Raw genomic sequence first — 14,737 nt, forward strand, 5'->3', positions numbered from 1 at the left:
TAATTTTTAAAAATTAATGGTGCATGAAAGTATTTGAATACTATTTTTCAATATAATATAAATAAATTTATCTAACCTAAAAATTCCGATTTTAATGAAAATATATATATAGAATTCGTCGATACCAAGTCTTTTTTAAAATCAATTTTCAATTTCTACTTTTCATATTTTGAATATAATTTTTACAATTCAATTTTGAATTTTATAATTTAGAATTTTGTTTTATCTACTTTAATTAAAAAATTATATTTTAAAAAAACTTTGAACATTGATTTTATTTCTTTTTAAAATTAAATTTCATTATAAAATTGTTTATTGACATTTGATTAAAAATCTTCTTGTAGAGAGTTTTCTTCTTGTAGAGAGCTATTGTATATACAAGTATAATTTTTATTTCATTCAGATACTATTATTATAATAATTTAATAAATTATTTTAATATAATAATTTTATAAAGGAACAGAAACTTTTTTATCTTTTTGCTTTGTGAAAATATATTTTTCATCATGGTAACAACATAAAATTACATATCATTTTTATTAAAAAATTGCATTGATTTCATATTACAGTTACAATTCAACTTAGTGTTTTATATCTTTAGAAAAAATTCTAGCATATAGACTAAAAGTAAAAAGAATATTTCTTGTCCTTCAAAGTAATGATTACTTTTATTTGCTTTCCAAATGTCTGTTCATCGAATGACTATTGTTCAAAGGAAAGAAGAGAAGAATTAAATGGACTGGGCAATACTTGAATATCTTAATCATCAAATCTTGCTGTCACTTCTTGTAGAGAGTTTTCTTCTTGTAGAGAGCTATTCAAAGTGAAGAATATAATTTCTATATTAATGGAATAGCAAAATGCTAATGATTCATTGGAACATTGGATCATGGCGCAATGACGAACATTAGCATCTACCATGACGTCGAGTTGTCGTATATCTCTGCACGATAGTAAGTCGATGGATCGACAATCTTTGTTCGAATCACAAAATCGCAACAGAAATCGCCATAACAAATATTTCTGGTGATCGAATCGTTGAGCAGAACAGAATTGAACCATGTAATATTATTATGTGATATTAATATCGAATCAATATCTTCTGTTACTGATTTATCATGAAGGTCAAACATTTCCTATTCCATTTCATATATAGTTTTTTTTCCCATTGTTTTCAGTTTCTTTTCTATCTTCAACCATTTTGATATTGATTTGGTTTTTCTGGGCATTTTTAGAAGTCAAAGAAAGTCAAGAAATTAGGAGCTGATTTTTGAGGTTGCTAGATATGGTTGTATTGAGTATTCCATTATGACCTACAAAAAATAAAAATTAAAATGAATGACGATCGATGTTTCTTATAATTAAATTGTAGATTTTTATACAAAATCAAATTTTTATAAATATAAAAAATAGAATTTAAATAGAGATTTGTTTTATTAATCAAATATCATAATGCATATTATATTTTTGGATTTTTTGATATTTTATATCTTTTTCCATATTATGTGCGTTTTATAAATTTTTATACATTTAAATTTTACATAAATACATAATATTCATAATCTACTTATAATAATAAAATTATTAATAATTTTAGACCTAATAAATAAGCTTCAACAGATATTTTTGTACATTAACTTTTGTGTTTGTTTTAGTCTCGAGATCTAAAAGTTTTATGAACATTTGAATAATTTGTATATAATTATATATTACCTGAATAAATACCGCTTCCCAGGAACGAAAATTCTGGTTTATTATATTCAGCATCTAGTAGAGTCACATTTTCGGCATAAGCCTATCCATATTAATATTGAGCAGCTAAAAGAAATAATTACAAACAAAAAATGATAATTGACAAAAATTGAAATTGACCAAATTTAATGAAAATAAAATATGAAAAATAAATGTACCAATTAAAAATGGCACTGATGATAATCAGACAATAGAATATACAATATTTAAAATACTTTCTATTCTTGTTAAATTTAAGGCAGGTTCCTTGAATAGCATATCAAAACATATAATGACACCGAATTTTACTCCAAAATTAGTGTCAAAAGTAACGAGATCTGGTGGCACTGGACTTTCCAAATTTCCTTCCAAAGATTTATTTTGCGATACCTGTTTATAAGAAAGAACAAAGAAATTATTTTCATTCTAATTGCGAATATATATACCTGACAATAATTTCTACTACGGCTGTGATGTAATAATCAGACGAGTTTGATTCTAAAAGCACTTGTTATGTTCAAATGAATAATAATATGAATTAATGTATGATTTTTATAAGGTAAAACATAAAAACTTTCGTTTAAAATCGAAATTTTGTACATATATTGCTTATTACAATAAACATAATCAAAAAATTTATAATTTAATTATTCATGTAGAAAATCTTTTTTTTGTATTATTATGAATAGAATTTTTAAATATTGAATTTTCAAATATTTGGAATTTTAATTATATGTTTTTATAGGAATTGATAATATTCAGATTTGTTTTCTTTAAAGCTGTGATTTTTTGTATTATATCACTATTACAGCAAATAAATGATATATAATATATATAAATTGTATATATATATTGAAATTGTAATGTATTTTTATTGTTATATATAATATACTCAATATTGGAAAAAGTAGAATTTTAAAATAGAAACAAATTTTATAAATTTTATAAATTTTATAAAAAAATAATATACATATTTTAATTATACATATTTGTCTTAATTAATTTATATACATAAATATTACTTTGAAAAAAAATTCAAAGTTCAAATTCAGTAGTATCATTTCAAACAAATAACTTTTAATTTTAATATTATTAGTATAATATATTATTATATTATATTATATATATAATTCTATATTAAATATATAATTATATATATTATATTATATAATTCAATTTAAGAAATAAGAAATAAAAAATAGAACATTTTTTAATTAAATGGAAAATAAATATTTTAAATATATTAAATCGAATATAAATATTAAATAATATTTAGTCGCATATTTAGACATTAAATAAAATTCTTATATTTTTAAATAATATTTGTTTATAGAAATATTTTAGTTTATATTATTTTAATTTATTTTTCTCCAATCTTGACTATACTTTCTCATTTTATTCAAATCTCAATTTTATTTTATATTATTACCTGATACGAAAGTTGTGCAAGGATTAACAGATATCCAAATATGTTCAATTTTCCAAATATGGTGATTTTCCTTCTTCACACGAATGAAAATTAATAATATTAAATTTATTTTACTTTCTTCACGGATTCAATTTTTACTTTGCATTTCAGTTTCGAAAACTTACATAAAGTGAAGTCTTTATATTTATTGTAAGCAAATATATAATATTCTTTATTGTATATTTCGATAATAATTTCGATAATAATATTGTATATTTCGATGATAAAAGTTGTACAAATTATATAACTTTAACACTAATAAATTTATTATCACTTTTTTTTTTAATTCTAAGATGATTATCAAACTGTTTTTTATTCGGTATGATAATACAATATAATTTCCTACTGTCGTCTATTTATATCAAAATAAAGGATTTATTACTTATTGATATGCACAAGTAAAATGTAGACAAAAACAGAAATAAATGAAAAAAAATAATAAAATATAAAATTTATCAAATAGATTCATTGGTATATCGTATCATTTCTTTGGTAAAAAAATAATGATTAATAATTGTTTTTTGTTACAAACATTCGCTTTTTGAATGTACGGTCGTTGTGTAGTGTCAAATCCATCATTTTTCGATGAAATATCAGATATATGCATTGATCGATGGTAAAACTCGTTATAAAACTACATTTTTCAGACATAAAATAGTTATACAATTAATATACACTGCACATACAGAAAAAGATCAATATAAAAATATCGGTTAGGAATTACTTATAAACAAATTTTTAGATAAAACAAGGAAAAGATAGAAAAGATAGAACAAGACAGTAGAGATAAATCAAGTAAATATATTAATATCCTGTATTATCGACAATTGATAAGAAGATTGGTTGATTCATCATGAAATGAAAATAATATGAAAGTGTCACATCTATATAAGATGTATAGCATCATATATCGTTACGTAAATATTCCTTTTCTTGTCAACTATGAATAATTCATTTAATAAGTTTTATTTACAATATATTATACACGTGTATATATGATAAATTATGTGGAAATTCAGACTGATTAATTATAAGGAATAATTTTATAATTTTAAAAAATATCTCAAATTTAAATAAAAAGAATCAATATAACATGTAAGTATAAACAAATAATTTTTCGTTCTAAAAGCTTACAATGTAAGCTTAAGTTTATAATATTTATCGTTATAAAAGAAATTCCACCATGAATAATAAAATTTATAAATACTTTTACTTCTTATTCCGTATTTATACTGTAATCATGATATTCGTAATGATTAATATACATATACTGATTGATTGTATCAGACAATTTGAGCGATAGGAAAAATTTTGAAATTATTTTCATTATTCTTTGTCTTTAAAGAAATATGATGTTATGTACATGTATACATTGTATTTATTATGAATATATATATAGAATCAAATAAACTAAATGTAAAAATAGTTAAATTAAGCACTATTCCATAATAATTTTGGGGGGAAATTTGAAAATTTCGATTTAAATCAACGATCAAATGTTTCAACAAATCACAAATTTCCATTTTCCTGTGATTTCTCTTTTATAAATAAATATAATACAAAGAAGACAAATTGAATAGTTGGAGAGAGCATAGAAATAAAGAGAGTATTTTCTTTCATCGTTTATTTCTTGATATTATATAATGTTATCTGTAGATTATTGTATATAATTGTAATTAATGTATATTATTGTATATATATTGTAGATAATTGTACATAATGTACATTTTCGATTAATATATTTACCTATTGTTATGAATATATTGAGTCTCCATCAAAATTAATCAATCAAATCCGCATTTCTTCGGATTGTTTGTTGACAATTGTTTACTATTCGATTATAACTTGTGATCAAATGTTTGTAATAATCATAATTAATTCAAAATTTTACACTAAAATTTATATGAAAAAATTATCTAATGTTTCAATTTTGAAATGCAGAATTTTTTAGAAAATTAATTAGTTTTTAATATTATTTACGTATTTAGAAATTGTGATGCGTGTAAAAGTATAAATTCAGAATATCGAGAGAAGATAATTATTTTAGATTTCAAAAATTTTTAGAAAATAATTTGATAATAATTTATCTAAATATGTGTTGTAATACAAAAAGAAAAAGAAAAAAAATAATAAAAAAGAAGAAAATAATCCTAAAAAAAGTCGATAATTTTATGGAGTTCTATCGATTCCTAAAATTACTCATAATATTTATCTCTTTGGAAGTTCCTGGAATATATGCCGAAGTTAATCACATTTTTCATCTCTTCTTCCAAAGCAATTGTGACAATTGTTTCTTCTCCATGTATCTGTTCATCGTATGACCAATGCTGGAAGGGAATAAGGGAGGAATCGATCACGGTCGGTGTCACCAAAATCTTCGGATAATCGTCGAATCTCGCCGTTATCCTCAAAGTCGAAAACGTAGTGTCGGACGAGTCGACGGAAGTGCAAGAATGGAGCGACTCATTAGAGCATTGGATCACGGCGCATAGACGAACACCAGCGTCCAATATCTTCTCGAATACATGAATACCATCGTACACAACTGCGTGATAATAAGTGGACGGATCGATAGTGTCTGTACGAATCAGAAAGTCGCAACAGAAGTTACCGTAACAGATAGTTTCATTCATAGAATCATTAACCAGAACAGAATTAAACCATGTAACATGATCGTGCTTTAACTTTATCAAATCGATGTTCGATGTACGCAGATTTCTTTTCGAGTAAAATTGATTTGTAATGTATCCTCTGTCTCGTGTTTCGATTTTTCTAGGCGTTTTTGGCACTCGAGAGATTAAAAGCCGCTCCTTCGGATTTACAGACATGGTTACGTTGATTATTCCGTTGCGACCTAATAAAAATTTGAAAAATTAATGTAAATAATTAATAACTTTAGAAATTAAAAGAAGATGATTATAAATATAATATTTAAATATAAATATTATAATATTGCTTTGATTTTTGAATTTTCCAAATTTGGAATTAATATATAAAAAATTTTTAATCTATGATAAAATATGTAATTTATTGATTTATTGATAAAAGACATTATTTTTTGTTAAAAGAAAATTTTATTCCACAAAATAATTCAAAATCTGTAATAAATGTCGTTTGCTTTTGTAAATTTCTGTACTTAATTTATATCACATTATGAAAAATTTATTTTCGTATATTACAACAATTTAAAAAAATTGTTTTCTTCTTACTTCTTGCTTCAAATGTTAAATTTATGATCAATTTTTGGACTTATTTATAATCTAATAATAAAAATTTTTAGAAGAAATAAGTTTTACAAAAGCAATATAATATTAATAAGTAAAATTAAAAGTCAAGAACAAATATTAAGGTAAAAATAAAAAATAAAATATATCATATCATTACCTAAATAAATACCGCTTCCTATGCTTCCGAATTCGGGTTTATTGTATCCAGCCGATAGTACATTTACATTCTCGCTATAAGCCCATCCAGAATGATATTGAATAGCTGAAAGATATAATTGCAAACGAAAAAAGTTAATATCGAGTTTATAATAAATATAATACAAAATGCATAACAATCGAGTTTATAAAATGCGATAATATAAAATAATAATAAAATAACATCATAAAATGATAAATATACCGGTTATAAATGGCACTTCCGAGAACCAGGCAGTAGGATACACAATATTTGAAACACCTTCTATTCTCGTCAAATTTAAGGCAGGTTCCTCAAATAGCATATCGAAACATATAATGACACCGAATTTTACTCCAAAATCAGTGTCGAAAGTAACGAGATCCGGTGGCACTGGACTTTCGAATTTTCCTTCCGAAGCAAGGTGCACTTTACGATACCTATTTATAAGATCAAATTTTGAAAAGAATAAGAGAATTGTTTTTTAGTCGCAAAAATATATCTATATACCTGGCAATAATTTTTCCAATTCGATCGAACACAATATTGGTGTTATGATAATGCCATGTGCTATTCTTTTCATCGAATCGCTTCTCGCCAACGTTTATCACTACATATATACGATTATCCCTCGCAGCGCATGACAATCTTTTTATTGCCTACGAATAAATAGTTAAAGAAAATTAGATAAAAATTGAATAAATATAAAAATTGAATAAATATCGAATTATTAATAAAAATGTATAATAATTCGTCGAATAGAAATATTTACTTTGATGATGCCGTTGATTCTAGATTCTGTACAAGGTATATAGTTGTCCTGAGAAGAAGGAATCACTGTTGTCCAGTCATTATATTCGTGAAAAATAGGCATGCTCATCGATGTCAATCCAGCTTCCGGAAAAACAATGATGTCGGCATTCTGTACAATTTTTTATTTTAGATATAAATTGTTATTAACTATTATATATTCTATTATATATCTTTGGAGGATTGATTTTAGAGACAAACACAATGGAAAAATATTAATTGAATTATAATAAAATCTCCATTATCCATATACATTCAAATCTGGATTATTACCAGACTATTTACTGTTTTTTTTAATTAAATTTAAAACTATAGAATTGGTAAAAGTATCTATATAATATTAAAAAAAAGTGAAAAATGAAACTGAAAATTTACAAAGTATTCCTTTGTATCAAAAAAATTTGACATGGTGAAAATAAAATATTTAATTTTCATTGTAAATACTGATTATTTTTTTCAATATATAATTCATTTAAGAAAAGTCTGTAATATTATTCGAAAATATTCTTATCTGAACAGTCTCTCTATTAATTTAAGTAATAAACATTCTATTATATTTATTAAGTCATAAGCAACTTAAACTCACAACAAATGAAATGAAATCTATATATCTATCTTTATTATATGTTATTTCATTCCATTTTAGTTAATCGAATAATTTATTATTTATTTTATTATTAGAAATTCATATTAATTTTTATATTAATCAACGGTTTTCCAAAGTATCGTAAAAATATAACCTAACCTAATACTTTATATATGTAATTCATAAAAATGCATAAATATTGAAAATTATTAGTTATTTTTAAAATATACTTTTAGAAATGGATTTAAATTACTTATATTATTTACATTAACATCATAAAAATTATAATTAATGATTTATCGAGCTCACCTGTTTACTTGCTCGTTCTATGTAATTGATATATTCATCTGTGTTTTTTTCATAAGTCAATTTTACGTCATCCTTAATAAAAATGGGTGAATATTCTACCACAGCTGCAGTATAATAATCAGACAATTTTTCTCCAGATATCTGTTTTGTAACAATAATATCGATTAATATATGATTTTTATATTTATTAAAAGAAAGAAAAAAATAATTTTGATCGATTATTTTTAAAAACATGTGATTCTGGAAGTGTTATAAATAGATATAAAATTATTCAAATTGAATGGTATACTTTCAAATTAAGAAATAAAACATAAATATACAAAACATAAAACATAATTTTGGAAATATTTCTCTACTTTAAATAAAAAAAAAATATAAAAATAATTTTAAAAAATTAAAATTATAAATTTCACAATATTTATTATGAAATTATGAAACACATTAAATAAACTTTTTAAATTAGCATTAAATAAACTTTTTTCATGCAAACACAATTCATTTTATTTAATTTAAACTTTATTGTTTATAAAATTTCATAAGAAGAAACCTAAAAGAATTAAAAAATCGTATGATCTTCTCTAAAATTAGGCGTTTATAAAATTTTTCTTTTATTATATTGCGATTATTTATTTCTTTTGATACATAATAAAATTTTTTGTAAGTATATTATTATTAATAATCCAAAAACAATTGTCAATTATATTATATTATATTATTATATTATATATATACAATTATATTATATTGAAAGACAATTTTAAATCGCTATAAATAAAATAAAATAAAGCCACTATTATGCGAAAATTTAATTAAAAAAATTAGATTATTTGATAAATGAAGAAAAATCATTTTCATGAAGAAAAATCAAAAACAAATATTTGAATGATTTTATGTTCTTTAATATTTAATGAAGCAGTCTTTTATGAAGCATTTTTTATATAAATTTTATAAATAATATAAATATAACAATAAAAATTATACATGTCTAATAATTCATTTCAAATTAAAAATGTAACAATTAATTTATATTCTATATATATTATATAATAATTATGGTATTTTTTTTAAATATATATATTGTGCAAATAAAATTTTAACTTTACCTGACACAAAATTTGGATTAGTCCAAGAACGATCACTTTTCCACGCATTGTGTCACTATTCTTTGTCCTGCGTTTCTGTTATTTCATGAAGAAAAATTAATAATTTATAAGACTAAGCACTTTAATCTCTATTTTTCTTCATAATATTGTATTGCATAATATTTATAATAATAATAAAATAAAATAAAATAATAAAAATAAATCAATAAAATAAAATAGTTGAGATTTCTTTTCAATACGGATTAAATACATTAGATATAATTTATTTTTATTTTTTTGATTTATTTAAGAATCGATAAGTGATAATAAGATTAATTAAAAAGTAAAAAATATAAAATTATCACATATATCAATCAAAGCTAATTGCAAAAATAATAAGATAAATAAATTAATCTTATCATTATTAAATTCCACGACAAATGAAAGCTTGATATTTCTTTTTTTGTATTTATAATGAATTATCGTAAAACTTAATTGGTAAGAGAAATTTTCAATCGATTTCCACCACTCTTTTTATTTTGAATTTATTTATGTATGAAAACGCAGAGTACTCAAGATTATTTTTATGAAATAAATTTAAAAACTCAAAAGAATGAAAACAGATGAAATAGATACATCAAATTGAATATTGCAATTTTTGTATTTAATTAATAAATAATACTTATTTAAATATTTATTTAATAAATAATATTGAACATCAAACTCGAATATTCTATTATTTCTTTTTTCTTTTTTAATGAAAGATTAAATAAATATAAAACAAAGATTAAATTTGTTTTCTAAAAATTAGATACTATTAAATATATAAAAAATTATAAAATAAAATGCGATAATAGATATTAGATATTAATATAGATAATAGATATTAAAAATAAAATTTGGAGAGATTAAATATAATCTAATATTACTTAGATAAGCTTAAAATTATCTATGATCTATAAATAATGTTCAAATATATTATTACGTATATTATTATATGTTCTGATATAGATACTTTTGTCTAGCCTTAGCCAAATCAATCTACTAATGTATCCTAAAGATCATTTTATAATAAATTATATATATATATTAATATCTATGAAATGAATGATATTTTTTGATAATATGATTTTTAATCTTTCTTAATTTGATTTTGGAATATCATATTATTATATCGAACATGATAAATTTTTTATATTTATCAATTACTAGAAATTAATCGATCGAATATTTATAGCAGATCAATCTGCGATCTAATAATTATTTTTTTTTTAATAAAATTTGGCTGATATGTGTCACTTGAACTGCATTAATTATCATTTTAGAGTTATTATCGTTATTATTATTGTTAAAAAAGAAATTATCTGTGAATGTATCTCTTCTTATGAAACAATACATATTACCTGTAAATATATTTTTTTCCCGCCAAATGGGTATCTTTTTAAAATATCAAAAATATTTAATTTCTTTAATTCATAATAAAGTAAATAAAACATATCTTTTGATTAAATTATTAAAATTATCAAAAGTTTATAATTATAGTTTATAATTATATAAAGTTTATAAAGATAGTTTATAATTATTAAAATAATAATTTAATAATTATTAAAAAAAGATATAATAATATTAAAAATAAAAATTATTAAACGATATTTTAAAGGTATTGAGAAGAATTTTTAAGAATCTAAAAAAACCAAAAATATTAAAAGATTTTGATAAACTTAAATGTGAATTTAATAAAGAAATTGCTGACAAATGATTAATGAGTATTTAAAAAGTTTTTGAATACTTCAAAATACTATTTTTTAATTTTATTTTTACGTCAAAATTTGTAAATTGTTTATTGTTGATTATTTCATTAAACTATATTCATTTTTACATTCATTATTTTAATAAAATGAAATAAATAATCGAAATATAAAATAAAATCTTTTTGATAAAAAAATTTTCGATAATAAATTTTCATTTTATTTATTTACTTCTAACTTTTCATAAGTTATAACTCTTTTAATCATACTACGCAAGAAAATCTTCATTTTATAACTTTTATTTCTAACTATTAAGTTTCTTAATTTTTTCTATAAAGAAAATAAATAAATTTATAAATAATAAATAAAAAAATAATAAATAAATTATTTTTATTAATTTTATAAAATATTTTTTGTTTTTTATATTTTTTCATATTTTTTATAATAAGTTAAAAAAGCTTTTTACATTGATTTTTATCTACATATAAATAAATATCTAAATATAATTTTTTAAATCACATTTATTTTTTAATTTTTACAAAAAAAATTGATTGATTCAGTATATATCAAGGATAAATAAGATATATTAATTCTAAATTTAAGGATGCAAAAGATGCACATTTATTCGGTAAAATAATGTACAAATAAATAGGTATGTATCAAGGGATGAATACAATGCGTTTCATCAATCTTTTTCATTGTCTCACACATGAACGCATACACATTCATTATGCACAATGCAAGAATCGACTATTATTTCTCTTTCCTTTATTCTCTCTCTCTTTCTCTCATTCTCACTCTCTCCCGCTCTTTCTCTCTATCTCTCAAATTTCCTAAAAAATTCGTATTGGTTTTCTTTTATTTATTTATTTATTTATTTATTTTTTTTTTTTTTTGCTTGTTGAAAAAATGAAACTAGAGAGGCAATATACGTACAAAATTTATGGAATCGACGTCGTTCACATTAGACGAAATTTCGACAAGTATGGATGTTTTTAACGATGTTTCAAATAATATTCGAATAACTCGTGGATCTTACTATGGATCTATCGAACGACGTCATACTTTTTCAATCGATGGGACAAGGGAGGAGTAATAGTGTTGGTGTTTCTTACTATAACGGAGTTTTAGTCATATAATATAGCAATAATCATTAATATATATATGTATAGGTGTTTTCGACACAGATATCGAGTATAGAGCATATTATTTTTATTTTTATTTATTTATTTTTTTGTTTAATTCGATCGTGATAATAACGAGTAACAATAATTATTATAATAGGAATAATAGTAATAAGAATAATATCATAATAGTAATAAATCAATAATGATTATTAACGATAACTATAATAATAATAATAATAATAATAATAATAATAATAAAAATAAAAATAAAAATAAAAATAATAATAATAATAATAATAATAAAAATAATAATAATAATAATAATAATAATAATAATAATAATAATAATAATAATAATAATATTTAACAGGCGTAAAATTACGCTAAATGAATTTTAATAACTAATTGATATATGTGTTAATGATATTAGGAAAATTTTCAACGTAAGATCATGCGCCTTTGATTTCATAAAATTCCGTAGAAAAAAAAAAGGAAAATAAGTCTCCCGATGAAGATGCCTCCGTTTACGATCGAATTCACAATCAGAAATATATCCCATCGCAATAGTTAATTGATGTATATATATTATACATAACTTTACACTATTCAAAATGTAGGCCATATCGATTTAACACTTCTTATTTCAATCTACGTTAGTATAAAAAAGAATCGTGAAAAACAGTGACAATCGCTTTCGATATAAAAAATTATGTTATACCATTCTATCAATTATTGCACGATAGACAAGAAACTACTTACGTACGACCGTTTACGATGTTAAGTGTGTACGCATACTTATCGACGGGAAATTTCAAATATAAATTTCGTCGTATTTCCGATCCAAACGGAAGTCCACAGTTCCTCGAGATATTCGATGTTGGCCAGGAAAATTGCGATTATTGATATCCATACAAATAGATTTCAAAAGATCGATCACGAGCTATACGGTTTGGATAAATAATTTTGGATAAATAGATAAATAATATTGAAAAAATAAAACAAAATCGAAGAAACGCATTTTTCGGTAACATTTGTTATTTTTTTTTTTTTTTTAGATCTTTAGATCTTTTCTCTCGGAATATTATAAATTCATCCGCTAAAGCGCTGTTCTTTTTTTCTTCACAATTTTATTTAGAATGTGATAAAACATATAGAAAAAAAATAAAATGTTTTATTTATATATTTTATTAAGATAAATTTTTTTTTTATAATCATTTAAAATCACTTTGAACTATTATAGATATGTATACAAAATTTGAAATTAAACACATTAATTATATCAGTTTATAAAAATTATATATACAATAATTGATTGTAAAAGTAATAAAAAAAATATTATATATGATTCGAAAAGATAATTAACAATAATTTTTGTTAAAAATATATAATCAAAAAAATTATACATGATCAAAATGGTCGCTTTAAATTCTAACAATAAATTGAATAAAATTCCCGATGTTTCTATTGCTAAATATTATTTCTTATTAAGTGCAGATTCAATGCAATAAATTGCATATAAAATATCTTGTAAATAATAATAATTCTTAATTATTCACAAAAAATTATTTTAACAAATTATTACACAAAAGTAATATTAAATAATTATAGAAAATACTCTTAAATTAAAAAAAAAAAATTATGATAAAATATTCATAATAAAAAAATATTAGTTTTATAAATATTGAATTATGATCTCTTTGTTTAAACCGATTTGATACTTTTTTAATTATACCAACTAATATTATACCAATTAATTATAACAACAGTTGTGAAATTCTTATAATGACTTATTAATTTGTCATGATATAGATTTTTGCTTTTTCTTTTCGCGTTTTTTTTTTAGATATTTTTTTTTTCTTTTATATGAATATAATATAACAACGATTGCAACATTTTTTAACAAATGTAGAGTAAAATATCATTGATAAAGATACAATAGATATCTTGAATTAAATAATATAATTTTTTTTTACTATTTGCCTTTAACTGATATAATAGCGCTTATTGAATAATATAATTTTTTTTTACTATTTATAACTTTTAAATAATATAATAGTATCTTTATTACTTAATTCACTATGAATAAGTTATTTGGCGTCGATACAAATATGTACTTAAGTATATACGATTAATTATTGTTTTCGTAAAAAGCGTTTCTTATTAAGCTACCACTCATATCTTTACTTCACTTCTCTATATATTTATATTTCAATGCTATTTCATATATTCATATTTATAAAATATTCTTTGAAATCCTTGAAAAACTTCATCATTTTGAAAAATGGTGTAATTTTTATACCAATTTCGTTGTTCAATAAAAAAAATTTATTTTCGCTAACAGAACTTTCAAACCGATATAGATCTTTTGAAATCGCTTTGTCCACCAGTTTTGAACAACCGAAATTCGACCGGCACGAAATTTCGAGAAAATTAAAATAAAGACGTGGATAAAAATAAATAATAATGACGCACGT

At 21.5% G+C, this 14,737-nt stretch overlaps 1 protein-coding gene and 1 pseudogene across 1 annotated transcript; both read right to left on the bottom strand.

Moving 5' to 3' along the window:
* Positions 1–581: 581 nt before the first annotated feature.
* Positions 582–3,806, bottom strand: LOC122719051 (annotated as a pseudogene).
* Positions 3,807–4,868: 1,062 nt separating this feature from the next.
* LOC122719060 (vanin-like protein 1) lies at positions 4,869–9,560 on the bottom strand. The gene is made up of 7 exons (XM_043944590.1): positions 9,410–9,560; positions 8,307–8,447; positions 7,374–7,523; positions 7,112–7,260; positions 6,827–7,041; positions 6,584–6,688; positions 4,869–6,053 (listed from the first exon to the last, which is right to left on the bottom strand). Exons 1-7 carry the CDS (start codon positions 9,455–9,457, stop codon positions 5,395–5,397), a joined length of 1,467 nt encoding a protein of 488 aa, XP_043800525.1. The 5' UTR covers positions 9,458–9,560; the 3' UTR covers positions 4,869–5,394.
* Between the last annotated feature and the right edge of the window lie 5,177 nt (positions 9,561–14,737).

This window comes from Apis laboriosa, unplaced genomic scaffold (assembly GCF_014066325.1).
Source record: "Apis laboriosa isolate Shangri-la unplaced genomic scaffold, ASM1406632v1 scaffold69_cov144, whole genome shotgun sequence".
Lineage (NCBI taxonomy): Eukaryota > Metazoa > Arthropoda > Insecta > Hymenoptera > Apidae > Apis > Apis laboriosa.